Genomic DNA, 25,889 nt, shown 5'->3' with positions numbered 1-25,889 from the left:
AAAATAGTGACAATGGGTATCTCTAAGGACCAGGGGGAGAAAAGAGGGCAATTCTATTGCTTCTACTTTTCTTCATTTTTACAAATTTTCTGTAACAATGTGAAATTGCGCTCTATAAAGCGTACATTAATGAATTACTCTGTGTTCCTATCATAGAAATAAGCAGGAAAAAAATTTTAATTGATCACAGGACCCAATTATTACGTCCTGGGAATCCAGAGACTTGCCGGCCAATTCTCGTCTCTATGGAAGGGAAAATTGGAGTACATTCCATTTAAAGGGCAATGGGTTAAAGATATTTTGTTTTGTGAATGCAGAGAAACTAGCCAAGGCTAGTGTGGGGTTCGATGTCACATTTGCTCAAACTCCTGTTCTATTTTAGGTTGGATTCTCGGATAATCACCCAGAATCACGAATTTAAGCACCAGAAGCTCACACGTCCTCGCAAAGCAACGCTCAGGGCTATACCCAAGTGAGATGGGGAAGGAGAAAGCAGAGAGCAGTAGAGGCCTAGGTGCCAGGGGATGAAGCGACCGCTTCTAGAGCTGCAAGGCTCGGTTTTTTATTTGTTGTTTTTACAGCAACAGTGGCAAGAAGGAAGGAGAAAGATATTAATGATGCTAGTGATTAATGTGGAATGGGGAGAAATGCAACCATATTTATCCACATGAAAATTTAAGCATTAGGAACAGTAAAACCATTCTCCAGTACGGACCGCTTAAATAACTCAAGGATTTTATTTAAAGGTACTACCCAAGCCCGCTAGCCCCAGCTCCAGGATGCGGCCCTTTACATCCTCTTCCGAAGACTACAACTCCCGGCGTCAGGGAGGACATTGCACATGCGGCTTGACCACCTGAGCCTACATTTCCCAGTGGGCCCAGCCCTTGCGCCGGCGCGCGCGTGCGCCCTCGCGTCCCTCCTTCTTCCGTCTCTGGCTTGACCTACAGCTGCCCGGGAAAAGATGGCCGCCCCAGGAATGTCCGGCCTGTCCCGGCAGGTGAGAGAACAGTGGTCCTGCAAGCCAGCAGGAGAAACCCTCCCGGGAGACCAGTACCAGATCCCCAGCGCCGGGGTGCAAGGTTACGGCTGGGAAAGTTTGGTCGCTGGGCTCAGCGCGTAGGGGCGGTGCGAGGCGGCTCTTGTCCCCTGCTTTCCCCCAAGAAGCCTGCGGGGTAGTGGGCACCGGGCTGCGCGTGCCGAGAATTTGGCGTCCTCCGAGCTAGTTTGAGGGGCGCAGGAGAGAAGGCTGGGCTTCCCTAGATTCCGAGAAGAGGGCACAGCCCACCCCCTACATTATCATTTTCCTTTGCTATTGTGATGCGATCTGTCAGGAGTCAGTAGTCATGCTAAGAAATATCTGTAAAACATGTCACATTTTTTTAAAGAAAACGAGACAGAAAAGTTTAGCTGACTTGTCCTTTTTGTTCAGTTAATAAGTGGTCAAGCAGAGATCCGAACCCACAGAACTACACAGAAGATTGAGGGGACGCGGAATGCGTGGTCTTTATAGAATTTCTCACAGTGATGTTTTAGGTGTCATAACATATTAAATAATTTTTTCTTAAGCGTTACAAAAGTCTTTTAATCCTCAAAGCCGGTTTTAATAAAGTACACTGCATAGCTGTAAGTATTTGAAGGTGACCCGTGCCCTTGCAAATGCTTTTTAAAGTAGATCCCAACTCTGACCTTGAAAACAAGTTCTTTCAGAACTAGGGTCTGTTTTCAGATTAAATTTAGCTCGTCATACTCAAAGTATTAACCTTATTTTCAGATGTCATTTGGATTCCTAAGAAGTGCAACTCCTCTATATCATGACTAGAATTCTCCCAGTTTTATTAAAATCCAGTATAGAGGGTGGTAAAATAAATAATGGAATCATTTAAAAAGTTTTTTGAAACATACAGCTCGTCAAAATTAGTATTTTCTCTATGATACCTGGTGTTCTAGCTTCAGCCGCTTATTGGCAAACTAGAAAGTTAGTAAGAAGGTGATTTCCAATACCACTTGGGATGATTGTCAGTGGGGAAATTTACTCCCGGGTCATAAAGAGCAGCTCAGCTCCTGTAACGTATGTGATGGTAGGAAGAAACATAAACGAATCATTTGAAAGTCACATTTAGAACTTGCTTATTGACAGTTAAAGACAGAAATCGTTCAAGTAATCTTGTTTGATGTATTTTCCTTTTTAAAGGTGCGGTGCTTCAGTACATCCGTGGTCAGGCCGCTTGCCAAGCTTGTGAGGGTATGTCACTGTGTATTCTTTTGTAATTTTATTAACATATTCCTTGCAGATAAAAATGAGTCAAACAGCAGTATAGCTTTGGGTGAGTTGTTTGTATAGTAACTCTTGAAACCTTTTCTGCCTGGTTTCAGTTCCCAAAATGTGGGATGTGGTGCAGGGGGTGAGGAAAGAAGTAGTGTTGGGGGCCTCCTGTGCGCAGATGGTATATAACCTTTAAATACGAGATCTTAAGTAGTTCTCAGAAAAGATAGCAAGTCGTGGCTGTTCCCAGTTTACAAAAGGGGAAGCTGAGGCTCTGGGAAATCCTACCCAGGGTAACTCAGATTGGTCTTAGAGCCAGTGCTAGTACTCTTTTTTACTCAAAACCTAAGCTTTTTCCACTGCAACTGTTCAGCACCACTAAGCATATACAGCATCAATATGCATTGATAGTAGCGTATAGAAAAGGCCTGTAGTTGATTGTGGAAAATCAGTCAAACCTCAGGCACTGAATAAATTGCCAAAGTCTTCATTGAACTGAACATTGATGGGGAAGCTCCTTAAGGGAAAATTTGTAATAGTACTGTTAGATGAATAAAAGTAAATTTTTATATATTTCAAACATCATCACCTGTTTTCCTGGATCTAGCATGTTCAAAACTGCCTTCTGTCAATATTGAAAACCTCCCATACTTAGAACCATTTAGCAGTTGAGTTCAAAGGAAGTAAAAGCTCCTCTCAAAGTTAGTGATTGAACTATAGAAAATTAAAGCTGGGAGGACTTGATACACTGTGTCATCTAAGCTTCTTATTTTAGAGATGAGGAATTAGAGGCTCAAAGATGGAGTGACCTGACTGAGGAAATATCCCTGATTTGTCTGAGAACTGCCATTTAGGGCAGCTTTTTGATAACATATTTACATGGTTTTATTCTAAAAGATGTACTGTAAAAATTTTAAACTTCTAATTCTTTTACTTGGCAGTATAATATTGTCTTATCTGGTTTTCCTTTATTTTTCTTCCTCTACCCCACCCTTTTTTTTAAAGCCACCTGTTCAAATATATGGTATTGAAGGTCGCTATGCCACTGCTCTTTATTCTGCTGCATCTAAACAGAATAAGCTGGAACAAGTAGAAAAGGAGTTGTCAAGAGTTGCAGTAAGTAGTTTTCTCATTTATTACTTATTAAAATCCCATTTGTATGTTTTTCCCTTCAGTTATTTAACTGCATCTGTAGTGAGGAATACCCTAAGAGAGGAAGTGCCAAGAAAAAACCTTAAAATATTTTCTGTAAACAAGTTAATAATAATGATATTGGTTAAATGTTACTATTCTAAAACTGTTGTTTGTATATATTATAAGAACAAACAGATGCTTATAAAGATACTAATATTGGGAACCAAGATTTAGGGGTAAGCCAAGAGATACAAATATAAACGAAAATTGAAAAATTGGTGTTTCAGAAGCAAATTTAAAAGTTGTCTTTGAAAACCTCTCCTTGTGTTCCAAGTATTACCAAAAATAGTCTTTAGATTATTATGATTTGCTTTATTGGAAATTATTATTATTATTTTTTTTACAAAGCCTTTTGGTTGTGGTGATGGTGGAGTTCCCACGATGTGAGGGGGAAGTGACTGAAAAGCCTGTTGGGCACCAAAATTAGTAAAAGTTTATGACCCTCATCATGATAATAGAGAGGTGTTGAAGAAATACTATGAGGTTATAGAGGAAGTTTGTTTGTTTTTACTTTTTTTTCCCCATGAAAAGAAGAGTAAATAAACTGAAGTAACAGAAGCCTACAATGTGACTTAAACAGCGTAATCACCACATTAATTTTCATTGACTTGGCTGGTTAACAAGTTTCTGTACATTTTGTTGCTTCCCGCTTTCTTTCTACCTTCTACAATAAGTTCTACATAAAGGAAGGTGAAGGAGACACAATCTAGTATATGTGCTCTTCAGAGAAGGTTTTACTCCTTTTGATTTTGTATTTTAAGAACTCCTTGTATTTTTAATCTACATAGTTTTAAAGATTTTTTAATCTTTCTATTTGGGAAAATAAAAACAACTCACAGGCTGGTTGTATAGGACAGTGCTTATTGTTTGTTCATTTCTTGTTTTGGGCATTTATTCAAACTTTTATTCTAACAATACTTCGCTTCTATAGTCCTCCCTTTATTTTGTCAACTCTGTAGGTAATGCACAAAGTATGCACTGATTCTGTAAACCCTTATGAGCCTTATAGGCCTGTGGTTGGCATCACTTCAGGGACGGGCTAGCAAGAGTGGCCAAGAATCTCACACATTTTTGGATGTCTTGGTTACTGCCCATTACTTGTCAGTTATGCCCAATAAACCCGAATGGTTGCACTCAGATGAGAATGGCTTCACTTGTGTACATGAAGATAGAATTTTACTGAAACCTGGTAAAATTTCTCCAGATAAGACTTGGAGAAATAGGAAGGAGGCAGTTACGTTAAGACACTTTGTGTAATGAAAACTAGTATTTGGGGGGCATTGAGAGGAAAGTCTGACTTCTACGAAGGTGTTACATTAACTAACGGTGAACTATGCAGCACAGATAGCTAAGAAACATGAAAAACTGCTTAACCTAACTACCGGAATGCTTGCCATCTGAATAAATCCTGCAATTTTATTGAAAAATGTCATTTCTTTGGGTCCATTCAAACGGAAATTTTAGCGTGAGTTGGCAGTATACGACAAGCAGCCTGTTTCTTATTGACATGGATCAGAGATGGTTCAGATTCTGGTCAGAAGCCTGATTAAAAGTGCTGGCCAAGTAATTGAAAGGATGATACAGGTGTACAACTGAAAGGTACCCAGCAGGAAACAGTCATTGGTTGGTAGAACTGGCACTCCAGCCTGATACTAGTGGGAGCAAGGTATCCTAAGTTGCATGAGGTCACTGAATCCAAACGTTGGTGATTTAACGAAATGGAAACAAAGCAGCCTCTCCCAAGGTATCTTTACTCCCATTTTTTGTCCACTCTTGACCCGAATGCACTGAGGCTGTACTGGAAGCACCACAGGTGCCTCTCTGCTCTGGGTTGATTATCCCAGAGCACGTATGAAGCAGAACAGAATCAGGCTTAACAGGGGCAGAGAGGTCCGTCTTCAAGGGAATGGCAGAGGGCGCCATCTTGGCAGTAAGCATCTTTTTTAGGTCTCCACTAGGATAGTATCCCCTTAGTGTGTGAAAAGCTACAGTGTGACTCAGATTAAAGTGCTTTAAAATGTGGGTTGATTGAATCATTTGGCTGCTTTGTTTTCTAAAAGCTCTCTTGAACAGCAAAAATAAATTTCAGAAACCTCATAACATGTTTTGTTTCTTTTAATGTGTTTAAGGTCCCCCTCCCCACCAAAAAAACCCGTCATTTTTTTCTTGTATAAAATCATGGTGCAGTGAATTCTTAAAGGCAAAGGTTATTTGATTTAAAAGAAAAAACTTTTCTTCATATATGCTTCAAGAGTGCTAATTTAATTCATGAGAAGAAATGTGTATAGTAGCTGTGGTGGTTGGTGCTCTAGAGTTAAGTGATTTTTTTGGTACTTTTAGCAACTTCTGAAGGAACCTAAAGTGGCTGCTTCTATTCTGAATCCCTATGTAAAGCGATCTGTTAAAGTGAAAAGCCTAAATGACATCACAGCAAAAGAGAGATTTTCTCCCCTCACCTCCAATCTGATCAGTAAGTATTAGAACTTTTTCATTTGAAGCCTCATAGCTTTGCACCTCAAAATGTGGTCCAAGGACCGATAGCATCAGTATCACTTGGTAGCTTGTGGGAATGAATTTCAGGACTCACCCCAGACTAACCCTAACTTGCTAAATCAGAATCTGCATCTTAACTAGTTCCCCAAGTATATGTTTGCACAGGAAAGTGTAAGGAAATCTGTCTAAAGGGTATCAAGAGTTAAGAGTATCTGATCCTACAGTCCCATGTAGGAGACCCAGGGGATTCATACTAAGAAAGTGATTGGTGGCCAATGGTGGTTTCTCTGTCCTTAAAGATATGTCTATTCTTTGGTTGTATACACAAACAGGCACGTTTGGGTTGCTTTTCCAGTCCCCATGGACAACACAAAATACAAGTTCCAAAGAAAGTGTACTCGTGTCATCGTCTATGGATATGGACAGGGTGTTAATTTGGGAATCTCTGACATAAATATGAGAATTAGATTGCAAGCTCAGTAAAAGTGCGTAGATATGTGTGCCCCCTTTACTAGTTTAAATGCTCGTCAGTGCACTTTTTTTGGCATTGGATATGTTTTTTAAATAAGTGGTATCTGCTCTATTCGCATTTTTTTTTAATAATTTTTTATTTTTTTTAAGCATGCATACAAACACGAACATTCTTACTATATGATCATTGCAGTCTTGGTATATAATCAGTAATTCACAATATCATCACATAGTTGTATATTCATCACCATGATAATTTCTTAGAACATTTGCATCAATTCAGAAAAAGAAGTAAAAAGAGAAAAGTAAAAAAAAACTCATCCATACCATACCCTCTACCCCTGCCTCTCATTGACTACTAGCATTTCCATCTAGCGAATATATTTTAGCCTTTGTTTCCCCTATTTTTTTCTATATCCCTTACCACTCCCTTTCATTAATCACTAGCATTTCAGTCTACTAAATTTATTTTAACATTTCCCCCTATTAATTATTTATTTTTAATCCATATGTTTTACTCATCTGCCCATACTGTAGATGAAAGGAGCATCAGACACAAGGTTTTCACAGTCACACAGTCACATTGCAAAAGCTTTATCATTATACAATCGTCTTCGAGAAACATGGCTACTGGACCACAGCTCTACATTTTCAGGCACTTCCCTCTAGCCTCTCCAATATACTTTAACTAAAAAGGTGATATCTATATGCCTAAGAATAACCTCCAGAATAACCTCTCAACTCCGTTTGAAATCTCAGCCATTAACACTTTATCATGTCTCATTTCTCTCTTCCCCCTTTTGGTCAAGAAGGTTTTCTCAATCCCCAGCTCATTCCAGGATCTCTGTCCCACGTTGCCAGGAAGGTTTACACCCCTGGGAGTCATGTCCCACGTAGAGAGGGGGAGGGCAGTGAGTTTGTTTGTTGTGATGGCTGAGAGAGAGAGGCCACATCTGAGCAACAAAAGAGGTTCTCTAGGGGGATTCTTAGGCCTGATTTTAAGTAGGCTTAGCCTGTCCTTTGAGGGGATAAGTTTCATATGAGCAAACCCCAAGATAGGGGGCTCAGCCTGTTTCTTTGATTGTCCCCACTGCTTGTGAGAAAATCAGAAATTCTCCACATGGAAAAGTGGAATTTTTCCCTTTCCTCACTATTCCCCCAAGGGGACTTAGCATATACTTTTTTTTCCCCTGTTCAAATCACTGTGGGACTTAGTGGGGCATCACTCTGGACAAACCTACAAAATCTCACGCCCTACTCATGGTTGCATGTACTTGTGGTATTCATGTCCACATGAGTTATATTAGGAAATGCACTAGTCAGAATATAAATTTTGTACCAAATAAACATTTTTGCTCTAGTCTCACACATAAGGTTTTAAAATCTGAGTTAACATCTGTTTTCAATACCCTGCAATATTGACGTTCCTTTGTTCTTGCAAAAGAACAACTGCATGTTCATGCAAAAACATTTTTAAATTTGTACATTTAGTTACTATCATTGTACACTCTAGGCATTCCTAGATTATGCCATCTCAGTCTTTTAACATCTATCTTTCCTTCTGATTTCATTTGTGCCCCCAACCCTCCTCCCTGCATCATTCTCACATTCAGCTTCATTCAATGTGCTAACATTATTGTGTTAACAGTTAGATAGTGTTGTGCTATCCATTTCTGAATTTTTGCAGTCAGTCCTGTTGTACAATCTGTATCCCTTCAGCTCCAATTATCCAATATCTACCCTATTTCTATCTCCTGATGGTTTCTGTTCTTAGCTGAAATTCCCCAATTTCATTCACTAATGTAGCTCATATCAGTGAGACCATACAGTATTTGTCTTTTTGTTTCTGACTCATCTCACTCAGCATAATGTCCTCAGGGTCCATCCATGTTGTTAGGTACTTCATAACTTTATTCTGTCTTACAGCTGCATAATATTCCATTGTATGTATATACCACAGCTTGTTTAGCTACTCATCTGTTGATGGACATTTTGGCTGTCTCCATCTCTTGGCAGTTGTAAATAATGCTGCTATAAACATTGATATGCAAATGTCTGTTTGTGCCCTTGCCCTCATGTCCTCTGAATAGATACCTAGCAATAGTATTGCCAGATCATATGGCAATTCTATACTTAGCTTCCTGAGGAACCACCAGACTGTCTTCTGCAACAGTTGTACCATTTGACATTTCCACCAGCAGTGGATAAGTGTGCCTCTTTCTCCATATCCTCTCCAGCACTTGTTGTTTTCTGTTTTATTGATAATGGCCATCCTGGTGGGTGTCAAATGATATCTGTTTGTGGTTTTGATTTGTATTTCCCTAATAGCCAGGGAAGTTGAGCATCTTTTCATGTGCCTTTTGGCCATTTGTGTGTTTCCTCTTCTGAGAAATGTCTGTTCATGTCTTTTGCTCATTTTGTAATTGGATTGTTTGTCTTTTGGTTGTTTATCTGATATGTTGTTTCCAAATATTGTCTCCCACTGTGTAGGCTGTCTTTTTACTTTCTTCTTCTTTTTTTTTTTAATTTTTACTTTCTTGACAAAGTTCCTTTATGCACAAAAGTGTTTAATTTTGAGGATTGCACATTTATTTATTTATTTCTTCAATGCTCGTGCTTTGGGTATAAGATCTAGGAAACCGCCTTCTCTTGTAAGATTTATAGGATGTTTCCCTACATTTTCTTCCAAAACTTTTATGGTCTTAGATCTAATGTCTAGGTCTTTGATGCATTTTGAGTTAATTTTTGTATAGGGTGTGAGGTATGGATCTTCTTTCATTCTTTTGCATGTGGATATCCAGTTCTCTAGGCACCATTTATTGAAGAGACTGTTCTGTCCCAGGTGAGTTGGCTTGAGTGCCTTATCAAAGATCAATTGTGCGTAGATGAGAGGGTCTGTATCTGAACACTCTATTTGATTCCATTGGTCAGTATATCTATCTTTATGCCAGTAACATGCTATTTTGACCACTATAGCCTCGTAATACCTCTTTTTATTTTTTTACATGGGCAAGCACCGGGAATCGAACCCGGGTTCTCTGGCATCACAGGCAAAAAAAAAGCATTGTTGCCTACTGAGCCACCGTGGCCCTCGTAATACCTCTTAAACTCAGGTAGTGTGAGATTTCCGACTTAATTTTTCTTTCTTAGGATGTTTTTAGCTATTTGGGACACCCTGCCCTTCTAGATAAATTTGGTTATTGGTTTTTCTATTTCTGAAAAGTAAGTTTTTGGGATTTTAATTGGTGTTGCATTGAATCTGTTAATCAATTTAGGCAGAATTGACATCTTAACTGTATTTAATCTTCTAATCCATGAACACAGTATCCCCTTCCATTTATTTAGATCTTCTGTGATTTCTTTTAGCAATTTCTTGTAGTTTTCTTTGTATAGGTCTTTTGTATCCTTAGTTAAATTTATTCCTAAATATTTTATTCTTTTGGTTGCAAATGTAAATGGAATTTTTGTCTGGATTTCCCCCTCAGATTGTTCATTACTAGTGTATAGAAACAGTACAGATTTTTAGATGTTGCTCTTGTAACCTGCCACCTTGCTATACTCATTTATTAGCTCTAGTAGTTTTGCTGGGGATTATTCAAGGTTTTCGACATATGGTATCATATCATTTGCAAACAGTGAGAGTTTTACTTCTTCCTTTCCAATATTAATGTCTTGTATTTCTTTTTCCTGTCTGATTGCTCTGGTTAGAACTTCCAACACAATGTTGAATAACAATGGTGATGGTGGACATCCTTGTCTCATTCCTGATTTAGGGGGAAAGTTTTCAGTTTTTCCCCATTAAGGGTGATGTTAGCTGTGGGGCTTTCATATATTCCCTTTATCATGTTGAGGAAGTTCCCTTCTATTCCTATCCCTTGAAATGTTTTCAACAGGATGTTGAATTTTGTCAGATGCCTTTTCTGCATCAGTTGAGATGATCATGTGGGGTTTCTGCCTTGATTTGTTTATATGGTGTATTACATTAATTGATTTTCTTATGTTGAACCATTCTTGCATACCTGGGATGAATCCAATTTGGTCATGGTGTGTAATTCTTTTAATGTGGTGCTGGATTTGATTTGCAAAGATTCTATTTAGGATTTTTGCATCTATATTCTTTAGAGAGATTGGTTTGTAGTTTTCTTATAATATCTTTGTCAGGTTTTGGTATGAGGGTGATGTTGGCTTCATAGAATGAATTAGGTAGTATTCCCGTCTCTTCAATTTTTTTGAAGAGTTTGAGCAGAATTGGTACTAATTCTTTCTTGAATGTTTGGTAGAATTCACATGTGAAGCCGTCTGGTCCTGGATTTTTCTGTTTTGGGAGCTTCTTAATGACTGATTCAGTTTCTTTACTTTGATTGGTTTGTTGAGGTCGTCTATTTCTTCTCAAGTCAAAGTTGGTTGTTCATGCCTTTCTAGGAAGTTGTCCATTTCATCTACATGTCAAGTTTATTAACATAAAGTTGTTCATAATATCCTCTCATTACCTCCTTTATTTCTGCAGGGTCAGTGGTTATGTCTCCTCTTCCATTTCTGATTTCATTTATTTGCTTCTCTCTTCTTTTTGTCAACCTCGCTAAAGGTCCATCAGTCTTACTGATTTTTCTCATAGAACCAACTTCTTGTTTTGTTGATTTTCTCGACTGTTTTCCTGTTCCCAGTTTCCTTTGTTTCTGCTCTAATCTTCGTTATTTCTTTCTTTTTGCTTGCTTTAGTGTTAGTTTGCTGCTCTTTCACTAGTTTTTCCAAGTGGACAGTTAATTCCTCCATTTTTGCTCTTTCTTCTTTTTGATATAGGCATTTAAGGCAATAAATTTCCCTCCTAGCACTGCCTTTGCTGCATCCCATAAATTTTGATATGTTGTGTTTTCATTTTCATTTGCCTCAATATATTTACTGATTTCTCTCGTAATTTCTTCCTTGACCCACTCGTTGTTTAAAAATGTGTTGTTGAGCCTCCATATATTTGTGAATTTTCTGACTCTCTGCCTATTATTGAGTTCCAACTTCATTCGTTTATGATCTGAGAAAGTGTTTTTTATGATTTCAATCTTTTTAAATTTATTGAGACTTGCTTTGTGACCCAGCGTATGTTCTATCATTGGGAATGATCCATTAGCACTTGAGAAAAAGGTGTATCCTGCTGTTGTGGGGTGTAATGTTCTATAAATGTGTGTTAAGTCTAGCTCATTTATTTTATTATTCAAATTCTCTGTTTCTTTATTGGTCCTCTGTCTCTTTATTGATCCTCTGTCTAGATGTTCTGACCATTGATGAGAGTGGGGAATTGAAGTCTCCAACTGTTTTGGTAGATGTGTCTATTTCTCTTTTCAGTGTTTGCTTCATGTATTTTGGAGCACTCTGGCTCAGTGCATAAATATTTATGATTGTTATGTCTTCTTGTTGAATTGTTCCTTTTATTAATACATAGTATCTTTCTTTTGTCTCTTTTAATTGTTTTACATTTGAAGTTTATTCCGTTGAGTATTAGTATAGCTACTGCTGCTCTTTTCTCTTTGTTGTTTACATGAAATATCTTTTCCCAACCTTTTACTTTCAACTTATGTTTATCCTTGGGTCTAATACGCATCTCCTGTAGACAGCATACAGATGGGTCCTGTTTTTTAATCCATTCTGCCAGTCTGTGTCTTTTGATTGGGGGGGTTAATCCATTAAAATTTAGTGTTATTACTGTAGGGGCAGTACTTTCTTCTACCATTTCACCTTTTGGATCTTATGTATCATATCTAATTTTTATTCTTTTTACCTTTACTGGTAGTCTTCATTTTTACACTCTTCTCCAGACCCCTCTCTCCTGTCTTTTCCTATCTGTCTCTAGTGTTCCCTTTAGTATTTCCTGTAGAGCCAATCTCTTGGTCACAAATTCTCTCAGTGATTTTTTTGTCTTTAAACATTAAAAATGTTTTAATTTCCCCCTCATTTTTGAAGTACAGTTTTGCTGGATATAGAATTCTTGGTCGACAGTTTTTCTCCTTTAGTACCTTAAATATATCATACCACTGTCTTCTTGCCTCCATGATTTCTGCTGAGAAATCTACGCATAGTCTTATTGGGCTTCCCTTGTATGTGATGGATTGTTTTTCTCTTGCTGCTTTCAAGATTCTGTCTTTCTCTTTGACATCTGACATTCTGATTAGTAAGTGTCTTGGAGTACATCTATTTGTATCTGTTCTCTTTGGGGTACGCTGCACTTCTTGTATCTGTGATTTTAAGTCTTTCATAAGAGGTGGGAAATTTTCAGTGATAATTTCCTCCATTAGTTTTTTTCCTCCTTTTCCCTTCTCTTCTCCTTCTGGGACACCCACAACACGTATATTCATGCATTTCATGTTGTCATTCAATTCCCTGAGTCCCTGCTCATATTTTTTCATTCTTTTCCCTATATTTTCTTTTGCATGTTGGATTTCAGATGTCCCATCCTCTAGTTCACTAATCCTATCTTCTGCCTCTTGAAATCTAACATTGTAGATTTCTGTTGTTTTTTTTTCATCTCTTCTACTGTGCCTTTCATTCCCATAAGTTCTGTGATTTGTTTTTTCAGACTTTTGATTTCTTCTTTTTGTTCGTGCCTTGCCTTCTTGATATCCTCCCTTAATTCATTGATTTGATTTTTGATGAGGTTTTCCATGTCTGTTCAAACATTCTGAATTGATTGTTTCAATTTCTGTATCTCATTTGAATTGTTGGTTTGTTCCTTTCACTGGGCCATATCTTCAGTTTTCCTAGTATTATTCGTTATTTTTTGTTGGCATCTAGGCATTTAATTTCCTTAATTAGTTTATTCTGGAGATTGTTTTTACTTTTTTTTAACCTAGGATCTTCTTGCTGGATGATTTTGTTGTCTGTCTGTTCTTTGACATTCAGTTCAGCTTATTCTAGACCTCTAGCTTAGGTTTTTGTTTAACAGATCAGAATTTTTCAGTTCTTGTTTTCTTGTTTCTTGCCCAACCTGTATCGTGCCTTTTTTTCCCCCTTAGGAGGGTCTACTTAGGTATTATTATAGACCCCAGGTTGCTTTTCCCAGACCAAACTGGCCTCCTCTCAGGAGGAAAGAGTCACCTGTGTCAGTTATCCCTGAGGGCAAGACCCAGCAGGTTGAAAGACTTTCCTATGAAGCCTCTGGACTCTGTTTTTCATATCTTGCTCTGTTTTTCCTGTCCTGTGGTGCTTCTCTGCCTGCAGGGCCCACCATCATAAGGTTGGGCAGACGCTCCCTGCTGGGGGCGTGGTTGAGACAGAGGAGAGGTTGTAGGCTGGCTTTAATCAATTCAGTTTTCCAGACCCTGGGGTTTGAATTCCTTGAGGCAGGGATTCCACCTGAGCTGGGCTCCACCCCTTTCCTGAGGAAGGCACAGCTTCCAGAGAAGCTCTCAAACAAGCTTAATTCTGCCCATGCCTGGGGCATTTGGAGCCTGAGAATCCAATTCTGGGTGGGCTCACAGCCTGTCCAGTTTGTCCAGACTGGGATATGCTATGTGTCAGGTCACTGACATGGCCCCAGCAGTTGTTCTGTACTGTTCCTGGCTATTTGCTACCTGCTCTGAAGGACAAACTAAATCCCACACCTCACTAAGCCGCCATCTGGTTCCTCTCCTCTATTTGCATTCTTAAAGGACATTGAAAATATCTTTTAAAGGCCACACACCTAAGTTTCCTCTGGGGATAAATATATATCATGAATAACCTGTTCAAGTAAAATTCATATTACTGAGAGACCTTTACTTTCCCAGATTTGCTTGCTGAAAATGGCCGCTTGAACAATACCCCAGCTGTCATTTCTGCCTTTTCTACCATAATGAGTGTACACCGTGGAGAAGTACCTTGCACAGTTACCACTGCATCTGTAAGTAACAAGTTATCGCTGCAATATCGCCTTGACATTACACGTATCACATTTTGCAGGAAAAAGGGGGGCAAAATAGGCTAAAATCAAGAAATAAGGAAAGGGGACTTGTGGTCACCTTGGAAACATTATTTTCATTCTTCTACTATCTTCTGTGAACCTCCACTTTGGAAAGGCCAATGTGTGTATGATTGGTACATCTACAACCAGTGGTTATTCTTAAGAACTGTAGCCTTGTTTAAAGAACATTAAATTGTGGAAGAAAATAGCAGTTTATGTTCCATTACAGGGTTGAGTTAGTTTGCACATACCATGTTAAGTAATTTACAAAACTAGAATTTCTAACCTTTCATTTTATTTGGAGGTTGAAAGGGGTAGGCCCTGTGATCCTTTAGACTTGCTTACGTGAGCTATAATATTAGCTGTCATTTATTGAATCATGTCATACACTGGGTACTTCATAATTCATTATTTTATTTACTATCAGATACATGAGGGAGATGTGTAAATATCTTTATATTGCAGATGAGGAGACTGAAGCTAAGGAAGTTAGTAACTTGCTCAAGATCACACAGTGGGACCAGGATTCGCACACAGGTCTCACTGTCTCAAGCCTGAGACAGTGTTCCTTAAACACATTAACATTGCCTTCCCAGAAATAGTTTTGATGTTTGGCTTTAATATGTATTTTCTCCCTAATGAAAAACAGTCTGTGGAGTTTAAATAAATGTCTACCTAGAGTATGTAAATTTATGCCCAGCACTCAACCTCATCTAGAAAAGTATTTTAGTATTAAAAGATATTTTAAGTCTCAAAAAAAAGCAGTTCTAAAAGGACATTTTAGCATGTAGAACATATTCACTTATTTTTGGTTCAATACCATGTGTCAGATAGTTGGCACCCCCAAAACATGGCCACGCCCAGCTGAGACCCCCTGTGCTCAAAAGTCCATAGGGAGCCTTGCACAGCTCATCCTGGATAGTATGGCACAGGTAAAGGCATCCAACGGCAGGTGTCTCACCATCACCATGGTCAAGCTCTGGGGCAGGGTATTCTTCAGCTATTACAAGGACACGGTATTTTTGTTTGTTTTTTTTTTTGTTTGTTTTTTTCATTTTTAAACAGTTTTATTCACACATCATACAGTCCATCCTAAGTAAAAAAAGAACATGGTTCCTGGTGTAATCACATAGCCATTCCTTCGCCACAACAGTCTATATGAGAACTTTTCCTTTTCTTCCACAAAGAACCCCTCCCCCATATCCCCTGCATATGGACATTTAGTTTTGGCATATTGCTTTTGTTACATTCAGTGGCAGCATATTACAGTGTTACTGTCAAGTATAGTCCCTAGTTTGCATTGATTGTATTTTTTCCTATATACCATCCCATTTTCAACACCTTGCAATGTTGACCTTCATTTGTTCTTTCTCATGCAAAAACATTCTTATATTTGTACATTCAGTCACCATCATTGTCCACTCTAGGCATTCCAAAGTCCTAGCCCTTCTCCCTCAACCAAACTCACATTCAGCTTCATTCAGTGTTTTTATATTATTGTGCTTCCATCAGATAGTATTGTGTTATCCATATTTCAGTCTTTACAGTCAGTCCTGTTGCACATTCTGTACTTCTTCATCACCAAATGCCCAATCTCTACCCTCTGATAACCTGTGTTTTTAACTAACTCATCTACGTTAGTTCATATTAGTGAGACCATACTGTATTTGGCTAAAGGACATGATAGTTTTTAAGGATATTTATTGTACAAGTGTTTTAAGACCATTGATTACCAATAATTTTGCTGTTGGAACTCCTGGATAAATAGCTTTCTATTGTTGAAACAAAAATTATACCTCGGTTAATGATTAGGGACACAGGCTTTAGAGATGCACAGACTGATTTCAAACATCAGCAGTAGTCCTCATTCACTGGTATGACCTTGGGCGAGTTTCTTAACCACACTGAATCTGTTTCCTCATATGTAACATGGAAATAACCACCTCCTCAAGATAGTTGTCCAGATGAAAGGAGACAGTGTGGGTAAAATGCCTAGCGCAAACTAGTGCCCAGCTCTCAGGACACATCTGCATGAATGGTATGTGTGTACTTAGTTTCAGCATCTAAGCAAATAGTGTTTTGATTGCCATTGATAGACTTTGACCATCACTACCCTCAAAAAAACATTCTTAGATCTTTATCCAGATGTACAGATTTTGTGCTTGCTTTTGGACACTTGGATGAGGGGTAGGGGAGTAGAATTTGTGATAGGTGAAAGGCCCTTCACTTCAGCACCCTTCTTGGTTATCTCACCTGACCACCTGAACATGCATAAGTGTTGGGACAGAGTGGAGAGGGTACAGTCTGGACGTTTCCGGGAGCTCACTCTGCACAGGTAGGTTACAGGGCTGTGCTAACTGCAGGAGCAAGCTTGCAGTGCCCAGCTCTCTTGAGAGTGGCATGCAGAGCTTCAGCACAACCCTAGACAGGATAGTGAGACAGATGGTTGAGCAATCCAGGAAAACTTAAAGGTTCTGGAACGAGGTTCAGCTGCAGCTTTTCATCAAAGGAAATAGCAGCCTCAAAGCCATGGAGATGGCTGCACAGAGGAGAAGCCTGCCTCTCCTGCATTGTAGGCTTATACCTGGAGGTGGTGTAACATCAGTGTGTTTTTCTCTTAATTATTCCCACTACCACCAAGTGGAGACGGACAGGAAGTAGCATTTGTGGGCAGTAAATGAGCGCTGCTTTTGAGAGAGCCAGGATGAATGTGAGTGAATGTTATAGGACCCCTAACAAGTCTCCAAATAGTTAACAGAGATTCACAGGCCTGTCTGGGTGATGTGTTCCAGGGGTATTGTTTACCTTTCCTTTTACTATGGAAAGTTTCTGTTTTACTTTATCTAGATTTAAAGGATGGCTTTGTCTCTTTTAGCCTTTAGATGAAGCCACTCTTTCTGAATTAAAGACAGTCCTGAACAGCTTCTTAAGTAAAGGCCAGGTATTGAAATTGGAGATTAAGGTAGGTTTTTTTTTTTTACTTGTGGTATGTCCCCTCGGGTTAAATGAGTAATAAAAAGTAATCTTGAAAAAGTAAATGTGATTATATACTAATTTGTCTGTCATGCAAATTTTATATTTGTTTTCAGTTTAAATGATCTGATTCCAATCACAATTTTCATGTCAGCCTTTTTCTACATGTAATTATAATTTGCATTTATGTAGCACATTGAGAATTTTTCAAAGCACTTTTCATCTGTTCATTCAATTAGTGAAATAATGTCAGTGTGTTTTCACATTTCCACCCTGTTTTCTTTCCTAGACTGATCCATCGATCATGGGTGGAATGATTGTTCGTATTGGAGAGAAATATGTTGATATGTCTGCAAAAACCAAGATTCAGAAACTGAGTAGGACCATGCGGGACATATTCTGAAAGTGTTGATTTTCTGTCATCTGTGAAAATTCTTACACTTGGAGCAACAATAAAATGCTTCCTGATCAAATCCTGTTACGTTTACTGTCTTTTAAAGTAGAAATATAGGAAGCCTTATTTTTATCTATTTCCCCACTTAAAAGTTAGAAATCCCTTTTGGTTGGAGAAATTGGTTTGTTAGATGCTTCTTAGGAATTTGTGGAAGCTGGTGTCCAGTGGGAAGAATAGTTAACATTTATTGAGCCCTCACCAGTGCCAGGTACCGTTCAGTGCTTTCTTGCCTCTTGTCCTTGGCCTCTAAGAGCCCAGAGCCTGGGGAGGGGCTGAGCTGCAAGTGGAGTTAAGGTACCAGGGAACCTGGTAGGTCATCATCTTGAAGCTTCAACTGTTGATCCCAACCTGCAGTCAAGCTATGAAAGTGGTCTTCTGAGCCCCTGGAGCCCAAGATTGTCAGACATCGATAGCACTGTGCTGCTTTTGCCCCCATGGCTGTGTCCTTAAGGGCCACTATCAGCCAGCCATATTGGGTGTGCCAAAAGTATTTTAAGACAGGGCTGTAGTTCATCTGTTTGATGTACCTACGTCCAGTGCATTTTGACTTGTTTTAGGCCTGTTTTTGCAGACTACTGAAATGCAGTATACCCGAATTGGATGGTGTTTATGAAGAGAATTTAATAAGTTACAAGTTTACAGTTCTAAGCCTATAAAAATGTACAGTCTAAGGCATCCAGGGAAAGATATCTTAATTCAAGGATGGCCAATGGGTCAGGAACACCTCTTGTCAGCTGGGAAGTCATGTGGCTGGCATCTGCTGGTCCCTTGCTCTGGGCTCTGTTGCCTTCAGCCTCTGTTCTTGTGGGGGTTCCTCACTTTGCTTCTGCAGGGCTGGCTTTCATCTCTTGGCTTCCCTTGGCTTTCTCCAGGTTCTGGCTTAACGTCTCATGGCAATGTCTGCTGGGCTTCAGATATCTGTGTCTCTGTTCTCCAAGTGTCAGCATCTCTGTCAGTGGGCTCTGAAGTTTCTGTGGGCTGAGTCATTTCTGGCTCTCTCCCAAATGTTTCCTATTTTAAAGGATTCCAGTAAACTAATCAAGACCCATCTGAAGTTAGTGGCATCGTATCTCTAATCAAAAGGTCACACCCACAATTGGGCATGCCACATCTCCTTGGAGATAATCTAGTCAAAAGAATCCAACCTACAGTATTAAATCAGAATTAAAACATGGTTTTTCTGGGGTACATAATACTTTGAAACTGGCACAGGGCCCAAGGTGACTTGTTTTACAATCCTACCCTCCATAATATAAAGGCAGTAATGCTTTTAATAAAGGCCTTCAGAGAGGACCAAAGAAAAATATGCCTTCATCAAAATTTGATCTAAAAAAAATCTGAAGAGTAAAAGAAGTTACCCTCCTACTTCATTACCTTCAAACCCAAGCCCATTGGGAGCAGATGTCCAAGTGGGAGCTGTGCACTTAACAAGAGACGGCAATGGAATAGCATGCTTATGAACTAGCGAGCCAATCCCTTTGTCCTCTGACCAAGGAATGGCCGGTAATTTCACCTCAGAAAAGGAAATCCTGGAAAAGCCTAGGATTTTCTCCCCCAATGGAAGCAACTTCCAAGAGAAAGTGCAGTGACTGCTAGAAGATGCTGTTTAGGGGCTGAATTTCTGTCCACTGGTACTACCGGTTCTCAGGTCTTACCAGCCACCCAGCAAGCTGGGGGTGAGGCCAGGCAAGAAATGTGATCAGTCTGTTTCCACAGTTTGGGGGCCAAACGAAGGAAATAAAATTGCCTGAAGGATTCTTCAGAGAGAATTACCTAGTACATAATTGGCCTCAGCTTACCTCAGATTGTAAAGCCTATTTCCCTCCCTAGGAGATGTTCAACTTGTACCTTTATAGCCACAGTGAACATTGCACTTAGTAACCCTCTCCCAGGCTGACTGCAGAGTGGCCTAGTGGAGGGTAAAATTCAGCACATTTAAAATATCTGTTAAGGGCTGGGCAGTGCATATTTAACTCTGCAACAACAGAGCCATCCATAATAAAACAGAACAAAGCATGCTATCTGCTGAGTCTCGTGATGTTCACTTTGGTTGCTCTGCCCTCTGGGAGGCAGGAAGCATCACTGTTAAGAATGTCTTGGAGTCACCCAGAGACAGGGTATATGTGCAAGCCTGCCTTGCTGCTTCCAAACTAGGAAGCGCCTTAACTTCATTCAGTGGAAGTGATAATGCCTGCTTTGCAGAGTATTTGCAAGAATGAGGCAAGGTAAAGTATGAAGAGCTTAGCACAGGGCATGACAGATACAGAGCTGTCGGTAAATGGGGCAGCAGTTACTGGTTCGGCTACTATAATTTCTCTGGGCATCTGACCCCAAGGACTGATTAGACACAGCAGCTGATACATAGTAGTCACTCAACAGAACCCATTTGTTACTGCCTGCCAAAATTTCTCTTCCTCAAGTGTGTATTGAAACTGCTGGTTGTCTCTAACTTAGCTATGCATAGGATCGCCAGCTAGAGACCACACTTCCCAGTCCCCCTTGTGGTACCTGATCATGTCGCTAAGTTCCAGCAAACGGGAGAGGAGAGGAATTGATGTGTGCTCTGACCCTTACAAGGAATGGGCATGCAGTCCTGTTACTGTTAGTCTCCCTGTTCCCTCTGGCTAGATGCAGACCAGATGGTGGAAGCTGCAGCAGCCATGCTCCAAGGTAAAAACCAAGGAATGCCCAGGGCAGAGCCACCCTGCCCAGTCTGCACCACTGACCTCTGGGCTGTTAACAGGAAGGAGAAATAAACCTCTTGTTGAAGTCACAAGCTGTTGCCAGTCTGTTGCAGCAGCTTAGTCTGGAAACAACATACTTCAGGTTCCCCCCAGATTCCCTTCGGTCTTCTCCTGGTTGGAGTGACCAGGCACAAGTCAGGTGCACACTGGAGATCGCTGCAAACAAAACATTGAGACGCATGACAGCTGCTATGGACAAAGGATCTTTGGGGAACCGTTCTTGCTGGAATAGGACTTAGATCCTTCAGGATCAAATTTGAGAATCTTCCTGTTGGTTAACCACATAACACTGGTGCTCTAGAAATGCGGGGCAATGATGAAATGCTTCAAATATGGCCTTTCCTGGGATCATTAGAGATTAATGCAGAAATCTATCAAGACAATCCAGTAGCTACCTAATGAGGTTACATAAATGAACATCCTTGTCCTTGGGAAATGTATATGGAAATATTAAGTGTTCTAGGAGCATTAAGTACACGACCTACTCTCAGATATTTAGAAAATAGATTAGATGGTGTTCTGGTTTGCTAGCTGCTGGAATGCAACACACCAGAGACGGATTGGCTTTTAATAAAAGGGGATTTATTTTGTTGGTTCTTCAGAGGAAAGGCAGCTAACTTTCCACTGAGGTTCTTTCTTACGTGGAAGGTACAGGCTGGTCTCTACTGGTCTTCTCTCCAGGCCCCTGGGTTCCAACAACTTTCCCCGGGGTGATTTCTTTCTCCATCTCCAAGGACCTGGGCTGAGCTGCAAGTGCTGAGATGAGGAATGCCAAGCTGCTAGGCTATGCTACATTGCGTTCTCTCATTTAAGCACAAGGCCAATTAAGTTAAACGTCACTCATTGCAGCAGGCACGCCTCCTAGCCGACTGTGGATGTAATTAGCAACAGATGAGATTCACCTACCATTGGCTCATGTCCACAGCAACAGAACTAGGTGCTTTCACCTGGCCAAGTTGACAACTGAATCTAACTACCACAGATGGATATGTAGGTAAAATGTCAAAAGTTGGCAAATCTGGGTATCTAGGTCGGGAGTATATTGGAGTTCTATTGGTTTTGTATTAATTTGCACCTATCCTGTAAATTCAAAATTTTTTCAAAATTAAAAAAAAACTTTTTTTAAATGTATCAAGGTGAAAAATTTAAAGCAACCTAAATGTGTGGCTATTTGGGGTTGTTCAAATTAATTAGGGGAATTTAGGATACATTCAGATAACGGGATACTATGAAGTCCTTAAAAATCAAGTTGTGGAACAATACACACATATGGCTGATTTTAAAAGAAGGCAATCGAACAAAATGTAAGATAATTTATGTATGTTATGTAATTAGCAGTGTCTGTCATATAGGAAGTGTTCGATACACATTAGCCATTATTACTGTCACATAAAATTAAAACAAACAAAAATACAAGAAAGAAATACAGAAAAATGTTCACATGTATATTTGTATGAAAGAACACCTCCATTAAGCCATTTTATTTCCTTTGTATTTTTCTGGGCTTGTCACATTTTCTGAATTAATAAGTATTACTTCTATAATTAGAAGAAAAGTAATAAATGTTCTAGGATAAAAGGTTGCTTTGATTACACTGGCTACTAAATTTGGTTAAATAGGTAGTTTTCTATTCGACAGTGAATCTTAAGGAGGGGCCTTTGTCAAATTCAGAGAGGTGCCCCTTGTCATCGGTATTTTATTTGTTTTTAATGATATTGAGTTTATTTTTAAAACTTCAAATAAGGACAATGTAAAAGGACCTAAGATATTTGTGTTTCTCAAAAATGGGGCCCACTGGTTTAAAAAAACACAAAGATACACAGCTTTGGGGTCAATTTTTGGAATTGTGCTACAGCAATTCCACCAGTGTCCTAGTCAATCAAAGAATTTGAAGAACTTATTTAGATTCAGATTAATCAGCAATGAAATAGGAAAGAAATGACTAAAAACTACAGCAGAAGAAAATGCCACAAATAATAAAGTAAAATTCAGTGCTGGTTTGAAACTATTATGTACCCCAGAAAAGCCATGTTCTTTAATCCTGATTCAATATTGTTGGGTGGGATCTTTTTTATTAAGTTGTTTCCATGGATTAATGTTTCCATGGAGGTTTAACCCACCCAGTTGTGGGTGGGACCTATTGATTAGGTGGTTTCCATGGAGATGTTTCTCTACCTATTCAAGGTATGGTCACTTACTGGAGTCCTTTAAGAGGGAACCATTTTTGGAAAAGCTTCAGAGCCAGCACAGGGAGAGACCTTTGGAGATACAAAAATAAAACACCCCTGGAGACGCTATTTTGATACCAGAAGCCAAAGGACCAGCAGATGTCATTGTGTGCCTTGCCACCTGACAGAGAAACCCTGAATGTCATCAGCCCTTTCTTGAGTCAAGGTATCTTTTCTCTGGATACCTTAGTTTTTTGACATTTTTATGGCCTTAGAACTGTAAACTTGTAACTTAAAAAAATTCCCTTTATAAAAGCCAACCCACTTCAAGGTATACTGCATTTTTGGCAGCTTTAACAAACCAAAAGAGGCCCCCAGAGTTAGAAGCCAAGGTTCTGAAAGTGTGGAGCTGTCTCTGTTAGAAAACCCTCCGCAGAAAGTCAGAGAAATCCTTCTGAATGTCTCTGAAGACCACCATGGCTTCTTGTTCCCCCACCCTCACCCCCAGCCTTTCCTGTTATACTCATGTTATATAAAGTTTCTCATATTTTCAGAAAAACTGGTGGAGGGAAATCTATTTCTATTTGGTGCTCACGGTTGTCTGACGAAGGCATGGAAAAGTTAGAAGGATTTGGGGAGGGGGGGTTGTTTGTTTTAAATTTATTTTTGAATAATCTCACCTGCACAATTACAACCCTGTCTGTGTGAAAAGGAAACACACAGGAAGAGGCGTCATTTGCAGGCTATTAGTTTCCTGTCTTCTCAGTAGGGAGATGGGGTGGAGAGAATCCAAAATAATCCACTTTAACAGGCTTGCCTTTTCTCATTTTATTCATGAACTATGTGAATTTCAACCATATAGGTCAAAGTGACCAAGGAGTTGTTTTGAGGAGACCGTCCTTTTTATGTTGAAGATACACAGGAATAGCAATTTGTACTCATTTTGCTAATGACTTAACAAAAAGCTCAGTTACCATAACCTGAATCGGTAAAATTTAACATTTCACACATAATAAGGCGCCGAAAGAACACTCAAACAGCAAAACTAACCTTAATGTCTTTTAAAAAGAAACCTAGTGTTTTGGCCCTGTTTTATCAAACATTAGACAAATACATAGTCCTACAATTTATAATAGTGTCTAGTAATTTTTAGAACTCCATTAACATTACATACCAGGTGATATAGTCTCCCTTTTCTGGAAAATTAAATGGTACCATTACTTGGCAACAGAAGTATAATACAACCATCAGGACAGCCATTGAGGGGGTGTCTTGTCCTACCCCTGAGCAGAGCTGTGAAGAGATCAATGTGCCACCAGCCCCGCGACCAATCTGTCGCTGGAAATAGAAAGGTTGGTTGCATTCCTTTCCAAACAGGTAAAGCTAAACAGGATGGCTTGCAAGTGCCAGTGGGTAGAAGTCCCTTGTTCAGCCCTTTCTTGTCCCTAGACCTGCAGGAACACCCAGGGCCTGGGGACAGGTGACCGGCTGACCCGATCCCATTCAGAGATCTACTGCCATCCCAGCAAAGAGGGCATTGCTCTAAGGAAGATGGGTCAGGAGGTGGGTGGACAAAAGCTTGTTCCAGGTGGTTGGACCAAAGCTTGTCTCGTTGTGTTCACTGGCCTGAGACTGGCAGATCCCTAAACTGCTCCAACTTTGGAAATAAAGTTAGCTATGGACCACATGGTTCCAAGGGTGATTTGCAGATTATTCAGATGCCTCGACAGATTCCAGGAAACTTCTGGACATCACTGCTGCCCACCACCTCTGAAATCCAAAAGTCACTTGACGCTAGTATGCATCAATCCTGGACCTATCAAAAAGGTTTTACTATTGGTTGGCAGCGCTACGAAGCACGCAGCATTTTGTTTCAAGTTATCAGCCCTAGACTTTCCATAAACAGTAAATAAACAGTAGGTAATACCCCCCATCTCACCAGAAACTGGCTATTTTCATCCATTATATCGTTTCTGGCCTGCTAGGGGAGACTGGGCTCCTGGGGTTTCCACCTCCTGAAATCACCTCTGGCTGGGTCAAGTTTTGCCAGATTTTGTACCCCATCCCTCCATGGATGGTTCGTCAGGGTGTTTCTGGTGGCCAGTGCAGAAGCTCGGTGCCCCAGCAGCAGCCTGGTCAAATGACACTTAAATTAATGACTAATTTTCCCTCCTGGGAAGGTAACGGGGGAAGAAGACCTCTTGTCCTTGGGGTTCCCATCAAGAGATGGGTATCCAAGAAGGCTGCTCTGTGTTGTCAGGTTTGCCTCCCCAGAGACAGCCTAACCCAGCAACCCCAAATGTCACCAGGCTACCCCCCAGGCTGTAAAGATGGTGAAGATATTCCAGGAAGAGTGAAAATGCAAACTCTATGAGGGATACACTGACTCTATCCAGGAAGAGAACTGCAAAGTGTGAGCCAGAAGCCAGGGGTGGCTTCTTCCCTCCTTCTGAACTCTGGTGTGACAGCTGGGTCAGCCCAGATCCCAGACGAATCTGCTAGAACCCAAGTTGCTGCTATGGCACACGGATCTGATGCAAAGCATGCTCTTCAACTCTCTCATCCTTCCTGACACAACTACCCTCCAGAATTTGTGATCTGTTTAAATGAGTTTTGAATGTGACCCCGAGGTCTCATCTGAGGTCAGAGCTCGATTTTATCACAGCACCAGACATTTTATTTAAACATATCATATTCCCTGTAGAAAAATGACTTTTTTTTTCATTTCTAATATATAGAACTTGGAATTCTTTTTTTTTTTTTATAAGAATTTTAGTTGGGTCAAAACCCTTTCCAAGTAGTCTGATTAAGCATTTTCTACTCCTGGAATAGGTTTTTAAATTGTCTTTCTATACTTTTATGAACTTAAATTGGATTCCTAAAATACTCTCATATGCATACAGAAAAATAATCTCTCAATGACATGTCACATTTTACAATAACAAGTTAAATATTTTGACTACAGAATCTGTATTAGTTTATGCAACTTTGAACAGCACTGCCCCTCACATATCATATATACATTGAGTCTGGGACATTCCCATAAATGTACAGCTGAGATTTCATGACAAACCATTGAAAGGGTGCAATATCTTCACGTCATGTAATGAAATTCTGCTTTTGTCTTTGCTGGAAACCACTTAAAATACAGAAAGACAGATGCTGCAAGGTGATTATCATACACGGGACCTTTTTGTTG

At 39.8% G+C, this 25,889-nt stretch overlaps 1 protein-coding gene across 1 annotated transcript; it reads left to right on the top strand.

The window, feature by feature from the left end:
• Window positions 1-871: 871 nt before the first annotated feature.
• Window positions 872-17,797, top strand: ATP5PO (ATP synthase peripheral stalk subunit OSCP). The gene is made up of 7 exons (XM_077118898.1): window positions 872-1,000; window positions 2,195-2,245; window positions 3,272-3,382; window positions 5,801-5,930; window positions 14,179-14,291; window positions 17,227-17,313; window positions 17,614-17,797. The coding sequence occupies exons 1-7, from the start codon at window positions 965-967 to the stop codon at window positions 17,725-17,727; spliced, it is 642 nt and encodes a 213-aa protein (XP_076975013.1). The 5' UTR covers window positions 872-964; the 3' UTR covers window positions 17,728-17,797.
• The last annotated feature ends 8,092 nt before the right edge of the window (window positions 17,798-25,889 follow it).

This window comes from Tamandua tetradactyla, chromosome 10, assembly GCF_023851605.1.
Source record: "Tamandua tetradactyla isolate mTamTet1 chromosome 10, mTamTet1.pri, whole genome shotgun sequence".
Classification (NCBI taxonomy): Eukaryota; Metazoa; Chordata; class Mammalia; order Pilosa; family Myrmecophagidae; genus Tamandua; species Tamandua tetradactyla.
This window is presented reverse-complemented; position numbering and strand designations above follow the sequence as displayed.